Source organism: Merops nubicus, unplaced genomic scaffold (genome assembly GCF_000691845.1).
Source record: "Merops nubicus isolate BGI_N331 unplaced genomic scaffold, ASM69184v1 scaffold15599, whole genome shotgun sequence".
Lineage (NCBI taxonomy): Eukaryota > Metazoa > Chordata > Aves > Coraciiformes > Meropidae > Merops > Merops nubicus.
The window spans coordinates 15414-38240 of NW_008633199.1; the positions used below are offsets into that span (position 1 = coordinate 15414).

Sequence of the window (22827 nt, forward strand, 5' to 3'; positions counted from 1 at the left end):
TTTTATCAGTCACTTGTTGCAGAAACATGGAACGAGCAAAAGAAAATTCTGTAAACCAATTTATTTACATTATTCTTTAGTCATGACGGCATCATCATGGCAGTTACAAATGGTGAGTTAAATTAGGTGGGAAGTTGGTTGGAGGTCCCTATAGCAAATGTTGTTACTATCAGGCAGCTGCAGAACACGTTGGTGTTGGTAGGGACATTCCCATTGGTTTCAATAGACTGTGGATTAGGTGACATAAAATGAAAATACTATGCAAATCTGATCATATGGTTGCCTTTGATAACAGTTTCTCATAATTTTCATGTATTTACAGAAATCTGCCTAACAGTCTAAAAAGTCCCCTTTTAGACTATAAAATTAAAATTTTCTTACTCCTTTCAAATCCTTGATTATTATTAAAATCCGTTATTCTTTAAGCCATTATTTCCTTGGCAGATTCATTTTCATAATGAAAACAAATATATTTACAAAACTGCTGTCTTATAAGTGATATACTTAGAATGTGTCTAGATTATATCACTCAAGTGTTAATTCTCATATATATAATTGCATTGGATTGTTCAATACTTTTTCATGGGACAGTTGACAATGTTACCAAACATCTTATGGCAGCATTCGGTATTTTTTTGCCAGTCTGTGTTTACCGGATCACCTAGTAGTGCAAATAGGATGTTCATGACGTCTTAGACAGTCATAGTTCCATTAAATTAACTGCTGGAGGTAGATTGACTATTTCTGACTCAGTATGAAATGAGAGTGGCACAAACCAACCATAGTTCTGGGTTAAAACCTGAGTGGTTTTTTGGTGTTTGGTTTTCTTTTTTTTGTTGTTGTTATTGTTGTTGGGATTTTTTTGTTGTTTTTTTTTTTTTTTTTTTTTTTAAATATTAAATTAAATAATGAGTGAGTTCTGGATTTGCTTTCTCTTCAACATTCTCTTTTCTGTCACTGAAACTAATGTGCCACACTGAGTTTGTTGAAGTCTGGCTGGTTCTGTGTCAGTAGTATGCCAAAACCTTTACATGCATTTGGCAATTGCAGTGAACCTGTTACATCTATATATTGGTACATTACCTTGCTTGCAGTAAATTATGCTAGCTGATTATAAATGTTGACAATCTGCAATTTGTGTGCTCTAGAGGGTGCTACTGTTCTAAATGATGAACAAGCTTTTACTCTTGTGCAGTAAACTGACACTGTAATTATTTTGAGCATACAATCTTATTGATGGTTGGTAATTAGTTCCCAGTTCACTGTTCAGACAGGCCCAGAAATCAGTGTCCAAACAGAACTGATTCCTGTGCACATGATGTTTTTTGTACAGAAATCAGCCTACAAGTGCTGCACTGAATTGACAGTTGCAAATTGAGGTAAAAAAATTATGAGTATGTAGTGCTGTGAAAATAGGAGAGACACACACGAGCAGTAGTTTGCAGGACTGGACCCCATACATCTTCTGGATGAATGCTTTTGACTTTATTGAAAACTGTTGCTGATAAACTCATCATTGCAGTATTAAAGAATGCAAATTGTTGTCATATAAACCTGTTGGATGTTAGCAAATGATTTTCCTGTTGATTTTGCTGCCAATCCAAAGTAGCACCAGTTTTAGTGCTTAGTTCATTTGTGTGAAAGGAAACCACATTCTGTTTCACGGCCTAGTAAGGTAGTGCAGAAATATATGTAGATGCTATATAGTTTAAGAGGGAAATATTTTATGTCTTTTTATGTGTTTAAAACATTTTTAGTGATTACTGCTTCAATCATTGTCCTTGCCAAAGTTCAGTGAGTAGTAGGAGTTCCTGTTAGGCTGCATCTATGGCAGCTGTATATTCTATAGATATTTAATTTTAAATGTACAAGATTATTTTATCCAGGAAAGGAATTGTGAAGCAAGAACTACATAAATATTTCCACATATTCTGAAAAGATTCTGACTGTAAGAGGTCATGGTAGTAACTCCAGTAGGCAGCATTCATATTAGTAGCTGTCTGTTTTCTCTATGCTTAGGCTTTGCGAAGCAACTCTTTACAGAGTGAGTTGGAGATGAATAATTGTACCACTTTCTTCCCTTTTCTTCCCTATGTACAATGCAAGGAATTGTCAACAATGAGCAGCAAGATGTTACCTGAATATTTGTTAACTTTACTGACCTCATGCTTTTTTTCAAATACCTTGTCTAGAGACCCTGACCTTGAAAGCATTAACCCCTTTCTACAGAAGTGCTCCCAGAGTTGATACACGGGTACTCCATGCTCAGTACTCATGCTCAGTAGGTGTAGCAGGAATTGCAAACTACAACTCAGTGGAATCCTTTAAATCAGTTTCTCTAAAGACTGTTCCCTACCACTCCTCAGTAAAAAACCAAACCAAACAACAAACCAACAAACTGTTAATTTAGGCATGTAATAAATGTCTTTATGATAGGGTTGCACATGTCTCATATCGCAAATGGGAAATAATTCAAGCAGGGCATGTCTGTATATCCTGAGTACAGTAAATAAAATGAAAACTAGGTGCTATTGCACAGCAAACTTGTGCTAAGAATTTCTTATAGTTTGTTCTAAAACAGCTGAGTCATTCCTTTCTGCTCCAAGTTATTTTTTCCATATCATGATACATTCTTGCAATTTGTGGCTCAACATTTGGAGAATATTATTATTATACATTTTTGTAAAAGATGTTGGTTAAAGCTACTTGGCAATTAAGCCTCTAAATGATTAAATGTCATGTTTGTTTTTGAGCCTCAGATTGCTTAATTTCAGTACTTACTATGACTGTTTATTTTCAAAGATGAAGTCATTTGTTGAAATGAGAGTCATACCAGAGTTTAGTTGTTTAAAGGTTGGCTCATCTAAATGATGTTTAAGTAGAAAGACTGAATTTCAAGGAATAGCATCTCACTAATTAATAATTAACTAATGTTTTGAGCACATTCCAACATGTGCAGTGGATGTAGAGCTAAAGAATAGCATAGATGCTCTTTGGCTCTTTGTGGTTTCCTGTTTCCATTTCCTCTCTTAAAGAAGAAATGAGTTGCTGACATTTGTTAGGGAGCATTGTGGGAGCTTTAATCTCTGCATATATTCAAGTTACCGTTCAGATTTTAAGAAACTGAATATTACTCTAAGCTTACTTTTCCGTGTCCCAGAGGCAGCTTCACTATAATATTTGTTGTGTTATATAGCCAACATAAGTCTATTTAAATGAAATTTGTGTTCTTTGATGTCCAGTAATGCTTTTACCTCACCTGTTGCTACCTAAGAAGTAAGATCTAGGAGCTCATCCTGCTCCCAGTAAAATTCAACAATAACATTACCATTAAATTAATGAGGATGAGAATTGGAGTTTTAAATATTTTTCAATGTGGTAAATCTGAGCTTTTCAAAGAGACATTTAAGTTGTCTGTTGTTATGGATTGGTTGCTTTTCTCCTGAGGCAGACGTGGTGTTATCTTTGAGCATGAGACCTTTCTGTCTGGTCTGGCTTTTGGGGAGTTCTCAAGGCTAATAGAGATGTCCCTGATTTTCCTGCACCTATTAGGTTAACTGGTCCAGCTAACGCTTCAACATAAACAGGATTATAAAACTCAAGCTGTGGCCAGGCATATTCAAAGTTTTCAAGAGACAATTTTCATATTCCCCGTACAGAATTTCGAAACAAGTTGGGAAAGAAAAATAAGTGATTAATAATATTTCTTTTTTAGAGTTGTGACACAGTATATTTAACTTCTCCTGTTTTTATTGTCAAAAATATTTGATAACAATATGCTGAGTATGCACCTCTTCTAATAAAACAATGGGTTTCAAGCTTCATATTTCATGTGTCTTTATTACAAGAAAAATGTATAAAGCAGTTAGGCAAATGCTTTCCTCATTGTTGTCTTCTCTACCAATCGTGTATTCATACAGAATGAGTTGTTGGGCAGTATTTTAGTCTGCCATTTCAGTATAAACACTTCTTTTCCTTTCTACCATCTGTTATCCATAATACTTAAGATATCTTTAAGAAATATGTTGCCAAGGACAGTGTTTTCAGTTGATTATTATGAAGTTGGGTCCTTTTACTGTTGAAACCAGTGGTGAAGCTTTTCTGGACCTCAATGGGAAAAGGATTTTCCAAAAGCAATGATGAAATGCTTTAATATGTGGCATACATTACTTTTTCTAATGAGGTAGATTTAGTTTGGCATAAGAGCATGCTGTCAGATGTTGAAAATGGACAAAGTTACTTTCTTTTTAACCCTTGAGAAGATATTCTCTGGTGGTCTGTTTTTGGATTGTGCAACAAATTTTTGCTTGCATATAATAAAAGTAGGAAAGTTACTCTGAGGTTTGGCTTGAGCAAAGAAGGCACAGAGGGACTGTTACCATAACCCTTTTCCAGTTTCAGAGTGTTAGAATAGTTCCCTTTTGTCAATATTTTGGGTTTTTTTTTTTTGATTCCCATTTGTTGCAAAGTAGATACATGTTGCTTAAGGCATACAACTGACAGGTTCCTAGAAAAAGTCTGCTTGTTAGACCCAGGAGACTGCATCACTGAATTCAGTTCTGCTATATTACAGCAATCCTGGTGCATAATAATTGCCCCTAAGCGCTTCTTCAGATTAATTATATTGTCTCAAGTTAGTCTAGAAAAAGCAATGCTGATTAGTAAATCAGGCACTTGAAAACTTGGTGGCATCAATCTACAGTACTTCTGATACTTTCTTTAAAAACTATATAAAGTTTCTAAGGATTGTGTTTGTAATGAAGCAGTTTTTCTAAATAAACTATGTGGATAAAGATTACCATGAGTGGTTGTTAGGTATTCCTTCACACTGAAATTCATTTCCACTGGCACTGTGGACTTTAATGAGAGCAAGACTGCATCTTCTTAGTGACATTAATTTCATATTAATAACTGTGAAGTATGTTTTGGTATACTTTATACATTTTAATACTGATGATCACATTATACTTCTTATCACAAAATACTGCGTGTGATGGGATGTTAAGGATACAAGGATATCAAAGGGAAGAGAATTGTGCATGTGCAGTAGGTAGATTCAATTAGCATATATATGTGCATTTTCAAGATACTGAAGGCCATGCAGCGAGCTCTTATGTAGCTACTGATAACAGACACATATCATAACAGATAACAGATATAGCCTTGATTTTTCTCTCTCCCTTTTTTCCTGCAGGGCCAAGGCTTTTCGTGGGAAAAAAGTCCATGGAGAATACGACATAAAGGTTGAACAGGTAATTAAATTACTTAATCTAAGTACTATTTATACAAATAATATATGTGGATAAATACATGTCTTCCTGGAGGTCTTTGAAAGATGTGGCACTGAGAGACATGGTTTAGGGCGAGACTTGGTAGTGTCATATTAATGGTTGGATTTGATCTTAAAGGTTTTTTTCCAATCTAAATGATTCTATGATTCTATATACATATATGTATAGATGGATGCATAGTCCTTTGTACTTCAAAAAAGTCTCACAAGTACAACACTCACAGATTTAATTTTATTACATTCTAATGTGGCCCGTTTTAGAGGAGTCTGATCATAATTTGCACCACATGTATTCAAAAGTTGTTGCTTGGAGAGTGAATTTCCCAGACGCTTCAGGAATTACATGTTGCATTTCTGCAGCACTAATTCCTTCACCTGAGAATACACTTAGACTCTGGTTGCAGTGCCAGCATGTAGGTTTGTTGGTTTGTTTGGTTGTTTTTTTTAAAAAAAAAACTAAATAAATATGGAGATAGAATTCAGGGTGCATTATAATATGACTGTTTTGTTTGAGCTAGATATCTGAACTAGGGAGTTAAGTCTTTTCACTGCTTTTCAGTCTTGAATTCTACTAACAGATGCCACTGTAAGAAGCCTCATTACCTAAACTGAATTGTTTTCTTAGAGGAATTTTGGAGATTGAAGGAAAATTATCGCTAGCTGTGTGGATTCAGCTTATCTGAATTCACTGTAGTTGTACAGCATCTAGCTTTGCTCCATTCTTTACACCATTGAATATCTGCTGATGTTCTTGGCTTGGAAACATGGAAAGCTTTGCCAAGGATCCTCAAGAGTATTGAGGGAAAGACAGGGAAAGGAGAAGACATGTTATTTTGTCTGAAAATACTATTCACACCTAGATCAGACCATGCAGCTCACATCATGCACACTGTCTCTTTACTATTAACAAAAGCTCTGTGTAAGCCTCAAATTGCCTTCATGTGGTCCCTCGCAGGACCAGAACTGCCTTTAATCTGTAACAGGTTGAAAGTTTCTGAACCTAGTAGTCATTTTGTAACACATCAACACTGTGACAATCATATACAAATAGTTAACAACTGCTTTAATGTTCTTTTGCTAATAGAGAGCATTGTTTTATTTTTCTATTACTTGGAGCAAACTATCAACATATATTTTCTGTCGCATACTAAACTGTTAAGCTACAAAATCTATACTGTGAATCCTTGTAAATGTTTAATATAATTTATTAATTGGAGACATCAGTTATCAATCTCATCTTAAATAGATTTTAAATGATTCTTTACACAGATGTTTCAGTCTCTCACCATTTGTGCTGTTTCGGTGATTCTAAACTGCCTCTTTTGTTTAGAACATTGTAGCACTGATCCAAGAAAATATATAAGTGCATGGGGTTTGGTGGATAGACCTCCATGCTTGGAATCAAGCACATACTTAAGCTATCAGGTTGGAAGTGTAGTTACAGTCTTCAACGCTTGCCTTCACTGAACAGTAAAGCCTTACGCAGATTTTACTTGGGAAGAGTTTTAGTGATGCCATTTTTCAGGAGGAGACTGATGAGAATTCTGACACTCTCTATTCTCTATTAGTGTCTGGGATAGCAAAGGCGCTTTTATTTATCCACTAGAAGACAGCTGGATGCATTTCAATTCTTCTGCTGTGTAATGTTATTGTAATGTGCCTTGAGAGTCTAAGCTGATGAAAGACTGTGGATAAATGAAAAACATCCTGTCCTTTCCTTTCAAATAACTGTAGATTCAGAGTATGGAATTGATTCCTTTTAAATTCCACGTTTCCAGTGTGAGAAGATACTTTGAAAAAGCTCTTTATTTGTGAATTTTGTCAGTTGGTTATTAGTACCAGGTCTTTAAAAAAGATGAGTAAATGCACGTGAAGGAAATAGTAAGGAGTAAAATAGATTAAGAGATGCTGTAAGAAAATATTCTATTTATCTTGGTTATTTTAACATTGCTCTTGTACTGTTTTCTTCAGAACTTTACATAATTGTTGCATCTGTGTTAATCTCTTCAATAACACCATGCAAAGTATCTCTACAATTGTGTGCAGACACAAGTGAAGCAATATAATTCCCGCTTGCCCCACACCCGTTTTCACAATTTTTTTACTTTTTTTGCTTTTGTTGTCTTAGAATTTATTCAATTGTGATATGTCATATGACAAATACTGTCAGATTAGTATCCTCTTGGTGCTCATTATATTCCAAATGTCTGTTGTCAGCAGTTCAGATACTAATAATTAAATACTAATAATTCAGATACCAGTAATTAAAAGAAGATATTTAGGAGAATAAAGGTGAAATAAACTGGACGGGCTAATGCAAGTTTTCTTTTCATAGGCAGAATTTTCAGAAATCAACTTGATAGCCCATGCTGATGGCAATTACGCCGTAGATATTCAAGTATTTCGAAATGGCACTAAAGTTGTCAGGTAAGACAAACTAAACAGATAACAGCAAAAAGCAATAAATGGCATAATGTATGCATGTAAAAGGTACTGAATCGTTATTTCTATACATGTGATAGGGATTTTGACTGATGCAAGCCACCTCACTCATTGGCATGAGGAGTAGGAAATGAAGTATCTGATGGGTTCAGTAAATCCTGTTGTGATGGGGAGGAGTCTTGATATTTTGGTCACGTGAAATACAGATTTGAATAAGGTGGAAATGAAGTCAGGTTTTAACAGTACATGATTGAGAATTAAGTTTATTTATTTGGATCTTACCTTTGCTTCAGGAATAGAGACAGGGTCACAGAATGGCAGGGGTTGGAAGGGACCTCTGGAGATCCAGAGTTCCTGTGTTCCAGTTTGTGCCTGTTGCCCCTTGCCCTGTTGCTGAGCACCACTGAGAAGAATCTGGCCCCCTGCCCTTTAGCTCTTGCTCAGCATTGGTCAGATCCCTTCTGAGTCTTCTCTTCTGCAGGCTGAACAGCCCCAGGGCTCTCAGCCTTTCCTGGGCACATAGCTGCCCCAGGCCCCTCAGCATCTCTGTAGCTTCCTCTGGACTCTCTCCAGTATTTCCTTGTCTCTCTTGAACTGGGAAATGCAGCACTGGTCACAAGACAGGGTGATTTTGTACATGTCAGACCTTTCCAGATGAACAGTATTTATTTCCAATGTTGAATATTTTCTGTCAAAATATGCCAGGTCATAGAACCTCTCTCAGGATAGTTACTGGAACATCACTGTCTGTTTGAATGATTTCAGTTTAAAAGCCTGAGATTTCCCAATAGGCTGTTTTGTCCAAAGAAAATTATTAGTCCAATTGAAGGCAGGGTCATTTTATAATTTTTTTTTATAGTAAGGATGTCAAGAGCCCTGTAAATGTAGGGGTAGAAAACAAGGCTATGTCTGGGAGATGTGAAAGCTTAAGTAAATTATTTCAGGGAGTCCTAGATTTTCTCTCATTATAGTAGCAGTTGTTTGAACACTTGCATTCAGGAAGGTGGATTGAGCCACTAATGGTAACCTGGTTGTTTACTGGTTATGTTTATCTTTAGACAAGAGTAAGGGTTCAGGGAGTTGGACAGCATACAACATCTTGTATCTCTGCATTTTTGCACAACAACTGTCCAAATAAAAGTTTTGAAAAATTTCATTCATGTGAAAAAAAAAAAAAACCAAAGAAAAATATTGAAAATAAATGCACTTTATGGCTTAAAACTCATAACAGCTTAATCTCTTGTGTGTTCCAAAAATACTGCAACAACTTATGCCAAATCCACAAGATTGTTTCCTTGGAAGAGTAAGAGATTTTATGTGACTGTTTGTTTGTTTGTTTTCTGTTAGGGTTGGTGTTTTTATTTTCCCCAGTGATAGAAGTTTTGGAGCCATGAAATCTTGATTGCTACTCCTTAGTGGTTTTTCTGTAAAGATTTTTCCAAACTGAACAAAAGTGTTGAGGCCAAGCTAGCATTAAAAAATGTTGATGCTTAACATGAGTTGGGAACCTTCAGAAAATAGCATCGACAAAGATGGATATTTGTACTTTATGAGAAAACCTAGTAAAACTGCTGCTAATGTTAAGAAACAGAAGCTGTGTGTCATCAGATAATGAGGTGACAAAGGATTTTATAATATTATCTGTTATTTGGGTAATTTATTTAACCAAATGGAACTACCTGAGGTTGATAAGTAGCCCTGAAACCTCTCTGAGATATCAGCGTATATGTGTGGGCTTTCTGGTGTGAGAGGGCTATGCAGACATGATCAGACAGCAGTTCTCTGTTTCTATTGCAGTTTATCTGGGGATATAGAATAGTCTTGAAAAACTAAAGTATTTTTCATAAATATCCTGTATCTTCAGATAGGTGCTAGTCTTTATGTTACTTTAAGCCTAGTGAGTTTGTGAAGTTTATTGCTTGAAGCTTGGGATGTGTTTCCTGTGTAGCTAAGGGATGCAGTGATAGTGACAGGTATTACTGTACACATTCAGTTAATAAGAATCTTCATGTGAAATCCAGCATTACATATGGGTCAGGTGTCAGGATGTGTGGCATGTTCCTTTGTTTCTGTCTGTCTCAACCATCAGGAGAGGCAAGAGAAATTGCTGGTGCAAAAGTTCACGTTGGATATGGACTATGAGCAGATTATTAAAAAGACATAAACACCTGAACAGTGAGATGAAAAATCCACTGTGTTATTAACATGGTGTCCAAATTCACCTCTGTCATAGATTAGTGAGCAAAATGCTAGTTAGTAAAATCATAGACGTTTCAGTGACAAAATCCTACTGCCTTAGTTCGGGAGGTAGAAACTGTGTAACAGGCACGTGCTTTTCTCATTTTTGTGAATGAAAATTAAACCATGAAAAATGATATCTCGTGTTCCATAATGCTGAGATTTTGGTTCTTACAAATGGTTGAACCAGGATTAAAATTTTTATGACCTTCTTCTCTAAACACAGTCATTCTGTCCAGTGGTAATTACAGAACTACAGCAATTATGTAAATGTTTCACGTTTCTTTGAGAAATTTTTGTAAAGCAAAATATGTAATTTTTATTTTCAATGTTTTTTAAGAGTACATTCCCCCAATTCCCCAGTTGTTTCATTAAATTGGCATTTTAAAGGACACGTTCTGTTCTTTACTGTACCTAAAACCACAGTGCTGTCTTTGAGGGGATGTGTAATCCCCCTGAGCACTATTGTAAATGAGAGAGAGGATCTCCTTCTGTCACTGAGTGGCCTGCAATTTTGATTAAGACATCATTAAACCTCAAAGTATTATACTCATGTTGTGTCAGTCAATAGACTTTCCTTATTTCAAACACTAGGCTTGCCTGCCACCATGAAACCTGGATCACAAGTTCTTAGAACTATGCTGCAAATATTTTTTTGGAAACCTGTTAAAGGCAAGCATTTCTCTACAATTTTTGATGATTGTTGTACAGTGCCACGTCAACAACACTTGACAGCAAATCATTGTAATGTCGCTTTTCCCAAATCATGCATTGCTTTGGAAAGCCAGCCTCAGAATCCAGCTAATATACTTTGACTACTACAGTCAGAGTGGAATCTCAAAATTGCCTGAGCAATTTGAATGTGAATTTTAGTTGGTTTGGTTTTGTTTTATTAGTGTGGGATTTCTGAATTATTTTGTAATCTTCAGAAATTTTCACTCCAGTACACAGCTTATATTTATTCAAGACATGTGAATAACTACACTTATTTACTACACTAATTTAATTTATCCTACAGTTATAGCTATTCCAGGAAGTTGGTATCTCCAAGATAGTCAGTGTTTTTTTCCACCTATAAAATCTGAATGCAGAAGAGAGTGTTTCAGTGGTCAAGTTTAGGAGTGAATTGCTTTTGTATTGGTGGCTCTGTCCTGTCTGTTTTTCAGAACCTCCTTCAGTAACTAAATGTCAGGGTTTGAGTAAAGAAAAGATGATGTCAAACTGTTCTCAAAGGTTCATGGTGATGAGAAGCCACAGACGTTGGAACAGGGGAAATCTTGCTTAGGTACAAGAGAGAATGAGGGGAGGGAAAAGTGCAATTGTAAGTTTAGAAATTAGTTTTGACAAGTGTCTTGATCAAAAATTGAATTATGATCCTCTCCAATTACGGTGTGGTTCCTTTTGCAAGCAAAGGGGTTGATTAGTTTCTTAGTGTCTTTATAACAGTCTGACAATGGCTGTAGAAAAAAAAATTGTTCCCAAGAAGCTTAGGTTTCTGGTGGAAGCATTTGTCTGCTTTTTTTGATAGTCATTGCTCAGGAACTGGTGTGCTTAAATTTAGAACATACATAGAATTTATATGTACGATTTCTCTGTCAGTGGGAAAACAACCTGAAAAGCTGTGATAAATTGTCTCTCTTCCTAATGGACTCACAGTGTTGACCGGATGCTGATGTTTTCTGAACAATGGTTAAGAAATGATAGAGTACGGATTTTCATACAGCCTAATAGTTCTTTCTGTCTTTAAGCATTTACCTTTATTTTGGGTGTTTCAGTACTTCTCTATCCATTAGCTGGACATTTTTCCTTTTAAGTTTTTGCAGTTGAAGGAAAACTGACTTGATCATTGCCTTATTAGCAACGTATCTTTTGCTTGCCAGGTCCTTCAGGCCTGATTTTGTCCTTGTTCGACAACATTCCTTCAGCATGGCAGAAAATGAAGACTTCCGTAACTTGATCATTGGAATGCAGTACGCAGGGATCCCTAGTGTCAACTCCCTGGAATCAGTCTACAACTTCTGTGACAAACCGTGGGTGGTAAGTGATGTACTGAAACGTGCTTCTGGTGCAGAGCCGATCGGTTTGCTTGTTTAGTGCCCTTTCATGAATACTGAGTATCAAACTGCAGTTACTTAGCAGAGCAGTGACGCAATAGTGAAAGAAAACTAAGATATTTAAATAATTCTTTTCCAAAGAGCCAGCATGGAGACAGAAATGAAAAAAAAAAATAGTAGTACAAATAATGAAATAATTGAGGAAATGAAAAGAAAGCCTGTCCACTGCTGACAGGCTTCCTCAAGTGAGGAAAGTGTGTTTATTCACAATTTGTCAGGGAAAAACAAGCTGAGAATATTTTTCATATTTGTGGCTTTGAACATAATTTAAACAGACTTTTAGCCAGTGTTTTCCTCATGCCTGTGAAATTTTTGGGGCTATGCTTTAGGAGGGAAATCTGAAGCTATTGGTTTCCTCGTTTGAAAGCTCTTTTCATAATCTTGTGGATATGGGGGTAGAAGTTGGTGTTTTCAGTTACATCTGGAGAGATGAGGTACACTGGAGAATCACATATTTGCCAGTTTTAGTGTAGAAGCCAATTCAGTTTTTCATTACATGCTTTGGGAGTGGTGGAGGTAGAATTTGATGATCTTTTTGGTTCGTATAGAACTAAATGTGAGGAGCAATGAGTTAAAATATGATGCTGTAAAAGATGATTTATCAATGGTGCAGTCACTGTTCCTATAATAGAGACATTCAGTTACCTAAGAGCTATTGAAGCTTTGATGAATACCACTTGTGATATATAGCTAAAGCTTCATAAATTTCCCCCCTGATGTTTGGGTAAGAAGAGAACAGTTGTCAGTATTTTTCACAGTGAAGGAAATTTCTACTGCAGTCCTTTTTATTGCTTTGAAGATATTAATTTTTTCACACTTACTATGAAAATACCTCCAAAAAATTGTCAGCAGATTTTAACATATACCTCTTGCAGCTAATTTTATTATATTTTTATGTTGCAGTAAACTACAGTGGGGAATAAATAATTGATAAAGCATTTATAACTTTTCAGAATACATATAGTACCTTGCTGAATCCGTTATTTTAGTACACTGCATTTTCTATGCTCTGTGGCATCTCTTAATGCTTTGATTCATCGTTTGTAATAAAGCTGGGTGGTGAGGCAGTAGCATTTATATGCAATAATGATGCAATAAAAAGTAAATGAGCAATTAATTCCTCCTTATAATGTTCTTCTGGTGGCATTAGTCATGGCTGTTCTTCAACCAAACCAATAAAGATATTTCTTCCTTGCAACTCGTCTTGTTGCACATAAAATTTCTGTGCCAGTTTTTCACTTTTCTAATGATAATTTGGAGTAACAGGGAGTTGTAGGAATATCCAGTATGACAACTGGAAGACCCAGAAAAAGCAAGTATAAGGTTAAATGCATGGAAGAATTAAGTCATGCTCCATATTTATTTTTTTTATTTTATACAATACACCTCACAAACCAGAACGTATTATGCTTATAAGGTCTTATTTGAAATTAGTTCTAATAATTTTAAAGTAGTCTGGAATTATGGTAGAGCTTTTTTTAAGGTGTGACACAGCAGTTCATGACGAAATGGTTGTCTTCCAAATTGCCATATATATATCTTTAGTTTCTGCAAAAATTCTCATTTTGGCTGAAATTTCTGTAGCTTGTTTCAGCATAGATATGAATGAAATGGAAATATTTTTCAGCTGATCTTATTGTATTTGAATATAGAGATTTTTTTTTTTGCTTTGGGATGTTCCTTGCCACTTCTACATCTGATAGATGTAGAATATCTAAAATATGTTTTCTTTGAAATACTCAAATTTTGCACAGCCTCAGCAAGACAACTTTTCACATCTCTCTCAGCTATTTCCTCTTAGAAATACCTATTCCTGAAGAAAATTTAGTGTCAGACAGGTCACATGCTGACAGCTGTGCTCATTTCCCATGTAGAAAGCAATAAGACAAAAAGAAACAGCCTTAGGTTGTGTCAGGGGAGGTTTAGGTTGGACATTAGGAACCATTTCTTCCTCAAAAGGGTTGTCAATCCCTGGCCCAGACTGCTCAGGGCAGTGTTGGAGCTGGGTAGATGCAGTGCTGAAGGACATGGTTTGATGGTGACCTGGTAGCGCTGGGTTAATGGCTGGACTGTTAATTGCTAGGAGGGGAAGTCAGGAAAGTTAGACTAGTTATAAAAGGGCTATCAAGTAAAATGAGAGTTAGAATCCAACATATGAAATCTTTGTTTGTTATATTACTGTTCTTCAGAGTTCCAGGTCTTTGAATTTTTTTTTTTTTTTTTGTAGAACATGCAGCTCCAGATGAACATCTCTTTCAGCCTGGAGGGCAGATTCACACCCTGCCTTAGAAACTGAAGCAGCTGGCTTTTTTTTTTCACAAGGACTCTTTTTGCACTGTGTCTGCAACACATGTGGGTTTCTTTGCCCTTGCCACTAACCAGTCAGCAAATCTGTGTTTGATGTGAGGTGTATTATTGAAAGACGGCTGGTGGGAAGATTGCCAGGAGCATACTGAAAACAAGTCTCAAAGCTCGTGTTTTCCAGTGTCAGGACAGGCATAGCTCCCTCAAATGCATGTCAAAAGTTCAAAGCACCATATAACCCTTTGAAAAGTCAGGATGCTAGCAACCATGGCAAAGGAAATATTGGAATGAATGTGTGGGGCGAGATGTTTGCAAACTGGAATATGTTAATGATCTGGGCTCATTACAGTACTCCTGTTATTTCACTTCTGTGACAATACTTACTGCCTGCTTCATGAAAAACTCATGATCCTGGGTGGTGGGATGGATTTCACTTCAATGCTAGTAAGAACATCAGCATCTAGGGGGAAAACATGAGTTTTGCAAATAAAGCCTAAGTTCTTTTTTACTGAGTGCATGCAGAGCTGTGGAGAAACAACGTTAAGGTTCATGTCCTCTCACCACACTGGAATGTTCCATTGCATGGTCGTGTTGTGAAGCAATAGCCTTGTGCCTATTCAAATGAGACAAAAATGTCACCTAGTTTCATTTACAGTTACATCAAGTTAAGGGGAACCAAAAATGTGTATTTTCCTTGTTGGATTCGTGACCCATCTTATAGTTTCACTGATGTCAAATGGTGTGCAGAACCTGTTGTAAAGCATTGATGAAAGTTTTATAATAGTAAGGGGGGAAAAAAATGCATAATTAATTACCCAGAGGTATCATTTGGTATTATTTAAAGTAACAATGTAGATATTTTATTATCTCTAATTTCCTTTAGCAAATGTCATTCAAGAAATAAGCCTCCAATGAGGAATGTCTCATTTATGAGATTCTGTGTAATCTTTCTGATAGTGCATGATGTAGGGAAGCGTAGTAAGTAATTGCAGAGGCTGGAAGTGACTGGAAAACATGGTGATAATGACAGTTCTTGCAGTAATAAGTAAAATCTCATGCTTATGGTTCACACTGGGGAAATAATATTAAAAAAAGGAAAAAAAAGAAGATAACCAGAATTTTTCAGTGTATTGGGTTGAATTTTTTAAAAATTCCTTCTGCCTTGCACGCTTAATTTTGCATAATTCCTCTTAAGAAAAATGTGAAATTTGCATGCAGAAGTGTTTGCCTCAACTGAACCCTGCTCCTGGTTTTCACTTCAGTTGGAAATATTGGTGATCGAGGTGCAGTCTTGGGATTCCACAGATCTTTAGACCATTAGCTCTTCATCCACTCTGTGTATAGGAGATTTCTAATGACTGGAATTATGCAGTGAGGTGGAGTTAATTGGAGACTCTGTCTTGTCAGGGACTGCAAGGTTTGGCGTCCATGGCTGGTATAGATAGAACACTTTATTTCAGTTAAACCTGGACTGTGATGTACTAATTACATGCATTAGAGTATCTGGATTGCTGCTGCTTGGTTCAGATAGTTATGAGCATTTCAACACTGCAGAGATGACAGTATTGCTGCAGTTGTATAGACCAAGTGTACATGACTGAAGAGGAAGAAAATGCTCATAAAATCAGCCCAGTTCTGCGATGGCAGTTCTGAATCCTTGACTGCAGAGGAAAACCAGCAGCATCTGTAGCTGGCTCCAAATCTGTTCTCCTGTTAGTGTGCCTCAGGAGGCTGCATAACAGTGGCTGGTATAGAAGGCTTCAAGGGTCTGCTGATAAGTTAATTACACATTTACTCTGGTGAAGGAGATGGCACAGCCTACAATGGGTCTACAAAAAAACATTTGTGTGTGTGCGCTTGGGTCTTAATTAGCTGTTGCCATGCTGGTGGAAGAATCTGTACTTAATTTGAAACACTGCCTTGAAGTAATCACAGAGGGGTAGAAAGCCCACTGTAGTGTGTCCAGCTACTGCATGGTTGCAGCCACTTCTGAAGAGACATCTGTCACTGAATGGATGGGTGCTGAGTGGGTTGGCCTCCTGTGACCTAACCTTTGTTGGCCTACTGACAAACAGCTACATCTGTTCGATAATGTGGGAAATAAAGGGGAAAAAAAAAAAGGAACTATTCTCTGGTCAAAAGCTGGCAGAGTGGAGTGAGGACCCAGAAGACAGTGTCATCCTGAAGACAGCTGAAAGGTCCTGGTGTTTTTACGTAGAGCTCCAGATGTGAACCCATCTTGTACTGAAACATATTCAAAAGATTACTGGGACTTTGTTTTGTGGTAGGAGTCTATTTTTATTAAGGGTTTTGAGTATGAGAGGAGTGCCATAGAACACTTTGTTATGCCAAAATTTGTTTCCTTGCTCATCTGCAATCATTCTCAATCATTCTCAGAGAGGGCTGCTTATGGCTTTTCCTTTTGTCAAACTTGGTAGTACTGTAAATCTCACAGTTCTTGTTTGTTTCTTTTCCTACAGTTTGTGAAGGAACAGCCAAATACTTTTTTTGCAAGTTTATTGACATTTTCCTGTTTTGCTCCTTTTGCCAAGCTTACGTAATTCTGTGCCTCAGTGTTGTATTTTGCTTTGCCTTTCCTTTGCAGATGATTTTCTGCTTATCTGTCTTCACCTTTCTACTTTTACTGAGCGTTTATTTTTTCCCTTCTTGCCTTGCTTGTTGTGGAAGGTCTGTTTTAACTGCCATTTGCTGCTTTCTGATGGTATGACACTACTCTTACCCACCTTGTTTTCTCCTCCTTCACGTGCTGCTGTTAGAAGTGGCACTTTTGTGCTTTTCCCCCTTCAAGCTTTACTTTAATAACCTTGAGCAGCAGATTGGGGCGCTGGCAGGAGACTTGTAGGCACTCTGCAGGGAGGAGCATATAAAAGAAATGAGCTCTGTTCATTCCAGCTTCCTGTTGACACGAAAGATTGAAACTGTACTAATAAGCAGACACAGCCAAACAGATGAGTTTCGATATTTTGTCAAAGTATCTTCTGAAGATTGAATAATATGAAACCATAACAGGAATAAAATGAATGCGTGCAAGAAGAAGTCTGTTGAAAATCTGTTTGCTGTAGATCTGAGACTTTTCAATGTTATTCCATCTCTGTTTTAGAGAAAGAAATGATGAATTTCTTACCAAATATTTATTGCAGTATAAGAGAATTCTGTGCTCATTAACAAAAATAAGATATGGACAATAATAAGATATGAACAGTGAGCTGGAATTTGGCTGGTGATTGCACTTTTCCACATGCCAGAGGGGATCTTATTGAAGGTCAAGGCTAAGAGGGCACACCTGCAATCTGGCTTCAACTCAGACAGGGACAACATTTAGGGACGTTCAAATTTAATGCCTGTTAATGTTAGAAACGTCAAGTTCTGTTACTTTGTGAGTGGCTGTAGTTTTTTGTGTTTCATAATATATTTAATATCTTACCAGATAAAACATGGAGTCAGCACTGGACTTGCGAGTTGTTTCAACCATTCTGGCAAGACTGACCTACTTAATAAAGACAGAGACACTGGGCAGCCAGAGCCCATGCAAAGAGGTTGTTTAGTGGCCTTTTCATAGAATCATAGACTGATTTGAGTGGGAAGGGACCTTTCGAGATCATCTAATCCAACCCCTCTGCAGTGAGAAGGGACATCCCCAGCTAGAGCTTCGGGTGATGATATGTGACTATCTCCATAACAAATTCCATTTGCCTATTTGCAAATATGTACATAAATGGTAGAGATCTTTGTAAAAACAGTTTTGTGGCTTTTATTCCTATGAAGGCTGTTGATTTACAGACATAATGAAAGCAGAGGTCTGTGTCTCTACAGGGCAGGCAGAGAACAAACTGTCTTTGTGTTCTGTGCTTGCAGCACTGACCCGAGCAGAACTTTCTTAAGCATAAAAACCTGTAGTTTAATTGTCACCCAGTGAAGATTTTGGCCTCTTTGCCCAGTCCGCCAGGTAAAGCAAACCACCTTGATGGATTTGTAGTGCAAGAGCTGAAAGTAAATTCAAACTGTGTCAGAAGGAAGGTGAAAATATTTTAAGCTTTTTGGTCAAAAAACAATTGTCTAGCAAGTTTGAATATTAAATTGGAGCACAGTTCATAAATATTCATTTAAATGTAAAGAAATTGGAATACATTAAACCAAGCAGTGTGCTTTCCTTTTTGCACCTCTTTGTAGAACTCTTAAGTTTAATCTATACTCGAAACAGAAAGGGAAAGTTACAGTTTTGCCTAATGATTTTGTGTTCCTAAAATATGTAAGCTCACTTGCAATTCCTTGGAAGAAGCAGAGACCCTTAAATAATTAATATCCTTGAGTGTGGTGATGATTTGTTTTCTGTTCCATAAGGCAAGTAACTCTCACAGCTCTATATTCATCAATCTCGCTTGAACCGTGATGAACTGTGTATATATATATATATAATGTTTTTTTTTCTTTGAACAGCATTTATTGCCATGAGGCTAATTTAATGCAAAAGTAGACTGAGAGGTTTTTACTGTATTCTTGAATTTTGTCATAGGTTGTTGTCTCTCTGCTCTGTTCTTCTCCACACTAAAGAGCAGCAGTTGGAGCTCTTGTCATCTATTACAGACCCTCATTATAGTGAACAGTTCTAGTGGCAGAAAATGGAAACAGATTTTTAACCATTTCTGAGCTTCTTCTAAAAGAAATGGTATTTAAATAAAGGCTGTAAGATTAGTCTGAAAACCAGGACTGTAAATCTATGGCTCTTATCCTTTGTGTTAGCTGCTGTTCCTGCTACAGTATTGAAACTCAGAAACCTGTTGTGCTTGCTTAAAGCAAATATCTATAATTGAAGGCCAGATTATGAAAATAAAGTTTAATTTCTTCTGCAAACTTAATATTTAATTAAAAAGGGAGCCTGTGTGTTATATTGCCCATTCAAGTACCTTAGAAGATTTTTTTTTTCTAGCCATAATCTAGGTAGAGATTATATCTGCTTCTTTTATGTGTGATTATGGTGACCCAGTGATAAAGAGAACTGAAGGGTCCTTCACATTGTGGTTACTCTCTCATCACAATCCCCACTCCTTCCTGTCCCCTCTCTCCCTTTACACCAGGATTGTTCTCCTTTATCTTCCAAACTCCCAGCAGTGCTGCTGTTGCCATCTGATTCCTTTGCTGTCATTCCATTTTATTTAGCTTCTACTCTTAGCTCCAGTTCCCATTGAAATGGATGCAGAATGCACTTGTCCTTGTTTCTCTTATGAGGTGTAGTAACTAACACACCTCATCTTTGAAGTGTCTTCTTTAGTTTATGGTTCAGTTTAAAATGCTGTAGAGTATTGCACTTTTTGGGTGCTGGCCACCTCAGAGAAGTCCTCTGACTTGCTGTGCTGGGCTTAAAAGAGAGCGTCTTGGCTGGGGAATGGTGTTCTACTATGGTCTTCACCAGTAGATAATTTGAGAAAATATTTTCAAATTTTCTCATCTTGCTGAAATGAGGGAAAGATCTCGGGACATTTTACCATATTAGGTAAGAAGCCCAGTTTGACTGAGTTTGTTTTCTGCCAACAAAGTTGTAGGTGCACATGATTGCATCTATGTACAATGTAAGAGAAAGAAAAAAATGTGTATTAATCATATGTTTAGCTTTGAAATGGGATTTACTTCAATGGTTAAGTGCATAAATAATGCTTTTATCCTGAAGATAACTTCATACAGACACATCTGAACATCATTAACTGCAAGACTCCCTAACAATGATATGGGAGGGTTTTATCTGAAAAAAAACCCAGTTTGTGTTAAAAGATAGATTTCTTTCTCTCCTGTGAAGTTTTATTGAATTCAGTATTTTTATAAAAATTTACTATTCTAATTGGAAAGCCTCAGGATCTTATTATTTTTAAAAAAGCCTACAAAACAATAAATTCTCTTTTTATTGTAGTGAGCCTCAGACTCTTTGGAGACGTGCTTAAGCACATGCCCAAGTCCCATTAAAATAAACAGGTGCACAAATGTTTCCTTGAACAAGACACTGAACTAGATGTTCCCATAATAGTGGAATAAACTGCACATTTTCACTGCTGCCAAGTGCACCCAAGAAGAGTCCTCATAGCTTTCATTTGAATGACTCAGTTCCATAAACAGTTTTTCCTTCTGTAATTTTTAAATTCTGAAATAAAAAGTTCCAGAGGGCCTCTTGATCTTGATCAGGCCTCATGGTACTAATTTTTGCTAATTCTTTTCTAACAAACATGTCTTGATCTGTTTTCTACCTTCATGCTGCACAGGCTACTTTTCCTTCATTTTAATCTTCATGTCTTCCTTAAATCTCATGTTCCTCATTGTTTATGCATTTTGTCACCACCACTTTTATTAGCCAAGGTGTTTTTCACTGCCAGATGCCTTGATGCCCAACTTTGTAAGCCAAGATGAATTTTTTTTTTATTTCACTGACTGTGATCCTCTTCTAGTTTGGGGTGTTTTTTTTTAAAAATCCTGCTTTTCTAACTTGTAGAAAACTTTTTTTTATCCTGTCATGGATGGAGTCTGGTAATTCATAAGAGCCCTGCATGCAGTTCCTCCAAGGGCATGAGGTTTTTATTTAAGGGGTTTTATTGCATCCTGTAGAAATTCTTAATGGGTTTCTGTATCTCATCGGATGTAATTCTGATGTAAAAATATTCCAGCAGTTAATTACAGCAGTGATTAGCAATTGGAGAGGTGCCTCTCAGAAGCAGTACAGGCTGCAGCAATGCTGCAGGAGACGTGCAGAAGCCAAATAAATACCTTTGGAAATTCTGGTTAATGTGGAGCAGGTAACCCAAATAGTTCTGGGAAGGGTCAGCACAATCCACACAGCCTTAGTAGCTCCACCTCAGGAGATGCAGACAAGCATTTCAGAGGGTAAGGAGGGAGCTGGAGATAAAGAAGGTGGGGAAATATAAGTTGCAGTCAAAGGTGGAAGGATGAGATGCTCCTAGTCCCAGACCAATGGATTGAGCAGCAGGACTTGAACAGGCTGTGGGGGAGAGCAGCTCAACTTGGTGAAGCAGAGACCATCATTGTGTTCTTGTGTGAGGCTGGGCTGCAAAAGGGTTAGGAAACAACTTGTCTATGTTATAAAACTACCACTTGAATTTTGATGCAGGGTCCATATAAGTTATCTTTCCATCCGTTGTCCAACTGCGATGTCTGTGGTTTTGCATTGTAATAATGGAAAAACTGCTGGAGGAACATCAAGTTCTTTTGTCAGTTCCCATCTTTTCAGGATTCTGTTCGTGCCCCCAAACTGATTCGTAGGCAATGTCTCATTCCTGAGGTGCCAAGTTGCCATGTCAAACTTTAAACTGACTTTGAAAATTTGAATACTTTTATTAAGTTGTCTGTCAGCAGGGGTTGACAGAAAGAAGTACGTAAGCTACGGTCAACAGTCTGTTCCCCTGTATTCTTGTATTAGGTATCAAATAGCACATCAAATGTGTATGTACTCAGCCTTCTGGAAAAGTATTTAATGTTTACTAAAGCATAATATAAGAAATGGAGGCCAGCTGCAACAAAGAACAAGTATTATGAAGAGCATAAGAAGAGTAACACAGATACTTGCTCGATAATAATAATTTTAAAAAAATAATAATAAAAGCCACAAAGTGAAATACAGAAACTGTTTAAAATACAAGTGTAGCGAAACATCTTTGTTAAAGTAAATTGAGCCCCCCAAAGTATGTGTCAACTGTGTCTTCCATGCAACTGCTTAATTTCTTCTCCTTCTGAAGGGTCTACAATGTTCGCCTCTCAAGCTGTTGGCCACCAAGGACTCCTGATAAGTTTGTGCCAATGGTACTTAGATATGTTCAAAAGCACAGACTTACTCTTAGAATGCAATTGTACTTTTCTGGCATGAGCAGCCACATTTCCAAGTCTCAGCCTAAAAATAGACATTTCAGCCTAAAAACAGACTTCAGGACATTTTTCACTGAGCAGGAGATAAAAACGTCGATGTGTTGTCATCTTCATTAGTTTTCTATAATAGAAATGTAACATAAAGCAGCCTATAATGTAAAGCAGCTCATCTTTCAGCTTCACAACCTACAGACTCTGCAAGAGACCTCTGCAGGTCATTGTAGGGAGAAGGGAGCTTCCCCTTGTATATTGAGACGGAAAATCTCAGCTAAAAGCACCACTTTTTTCATGACACAAGGATTCATAAAGAATTAATCCATCAGAGTTTTCCTGTTTCTCTAGTTTTAGAGAACGCCAGCTCACCTGGTTTGGTGAAACAGCCCATCCAGAGAATTTTCTGATCATTTTAGTTGTTACATTAGATGGCTGGTTGGGAGAGGACAGCTAATGAACACTCACAATGAAGGAAAATCTCAGACAGAAAAAGTTTTATAATACATGGGTCAGTGGTACTTCCCTAATAGAGAGCAACTCTACAGGCAAATGTGAAGAAGTTTG

The 22827-nt window shown here is 37.0% G+C and overlaps 1 protein-coding gene across 1 annotated transcript in view; it reads left to right on the plus strand.

Annotated features, from left to right (window-relative positions):
* Nucleotides 1–5194: 5194 nt before the first annotated feature.
* The window catches only part of SYN2 (synapsin II), a gene marked incomplete at its 5' end in the record, with an annotated part of 110894 nt that continues 93261 nt past the window's right edge, over nt 5195–22827 (plus strand). Inside the window, 3 exons of the mRNA XM_008948187.1 lie at nt 5195–5252; nt 7626–7717; nt 11851–12007. Coding sequence (XP_008946435.1) covers nt 5195–5252; nt 7626–7717; nt 11851–12007 — 307 coding nt within the window. The remainder of the gene's footprint in view (nt 5253–7625; nt 7718–11850; nt 12008–22827) is intronic.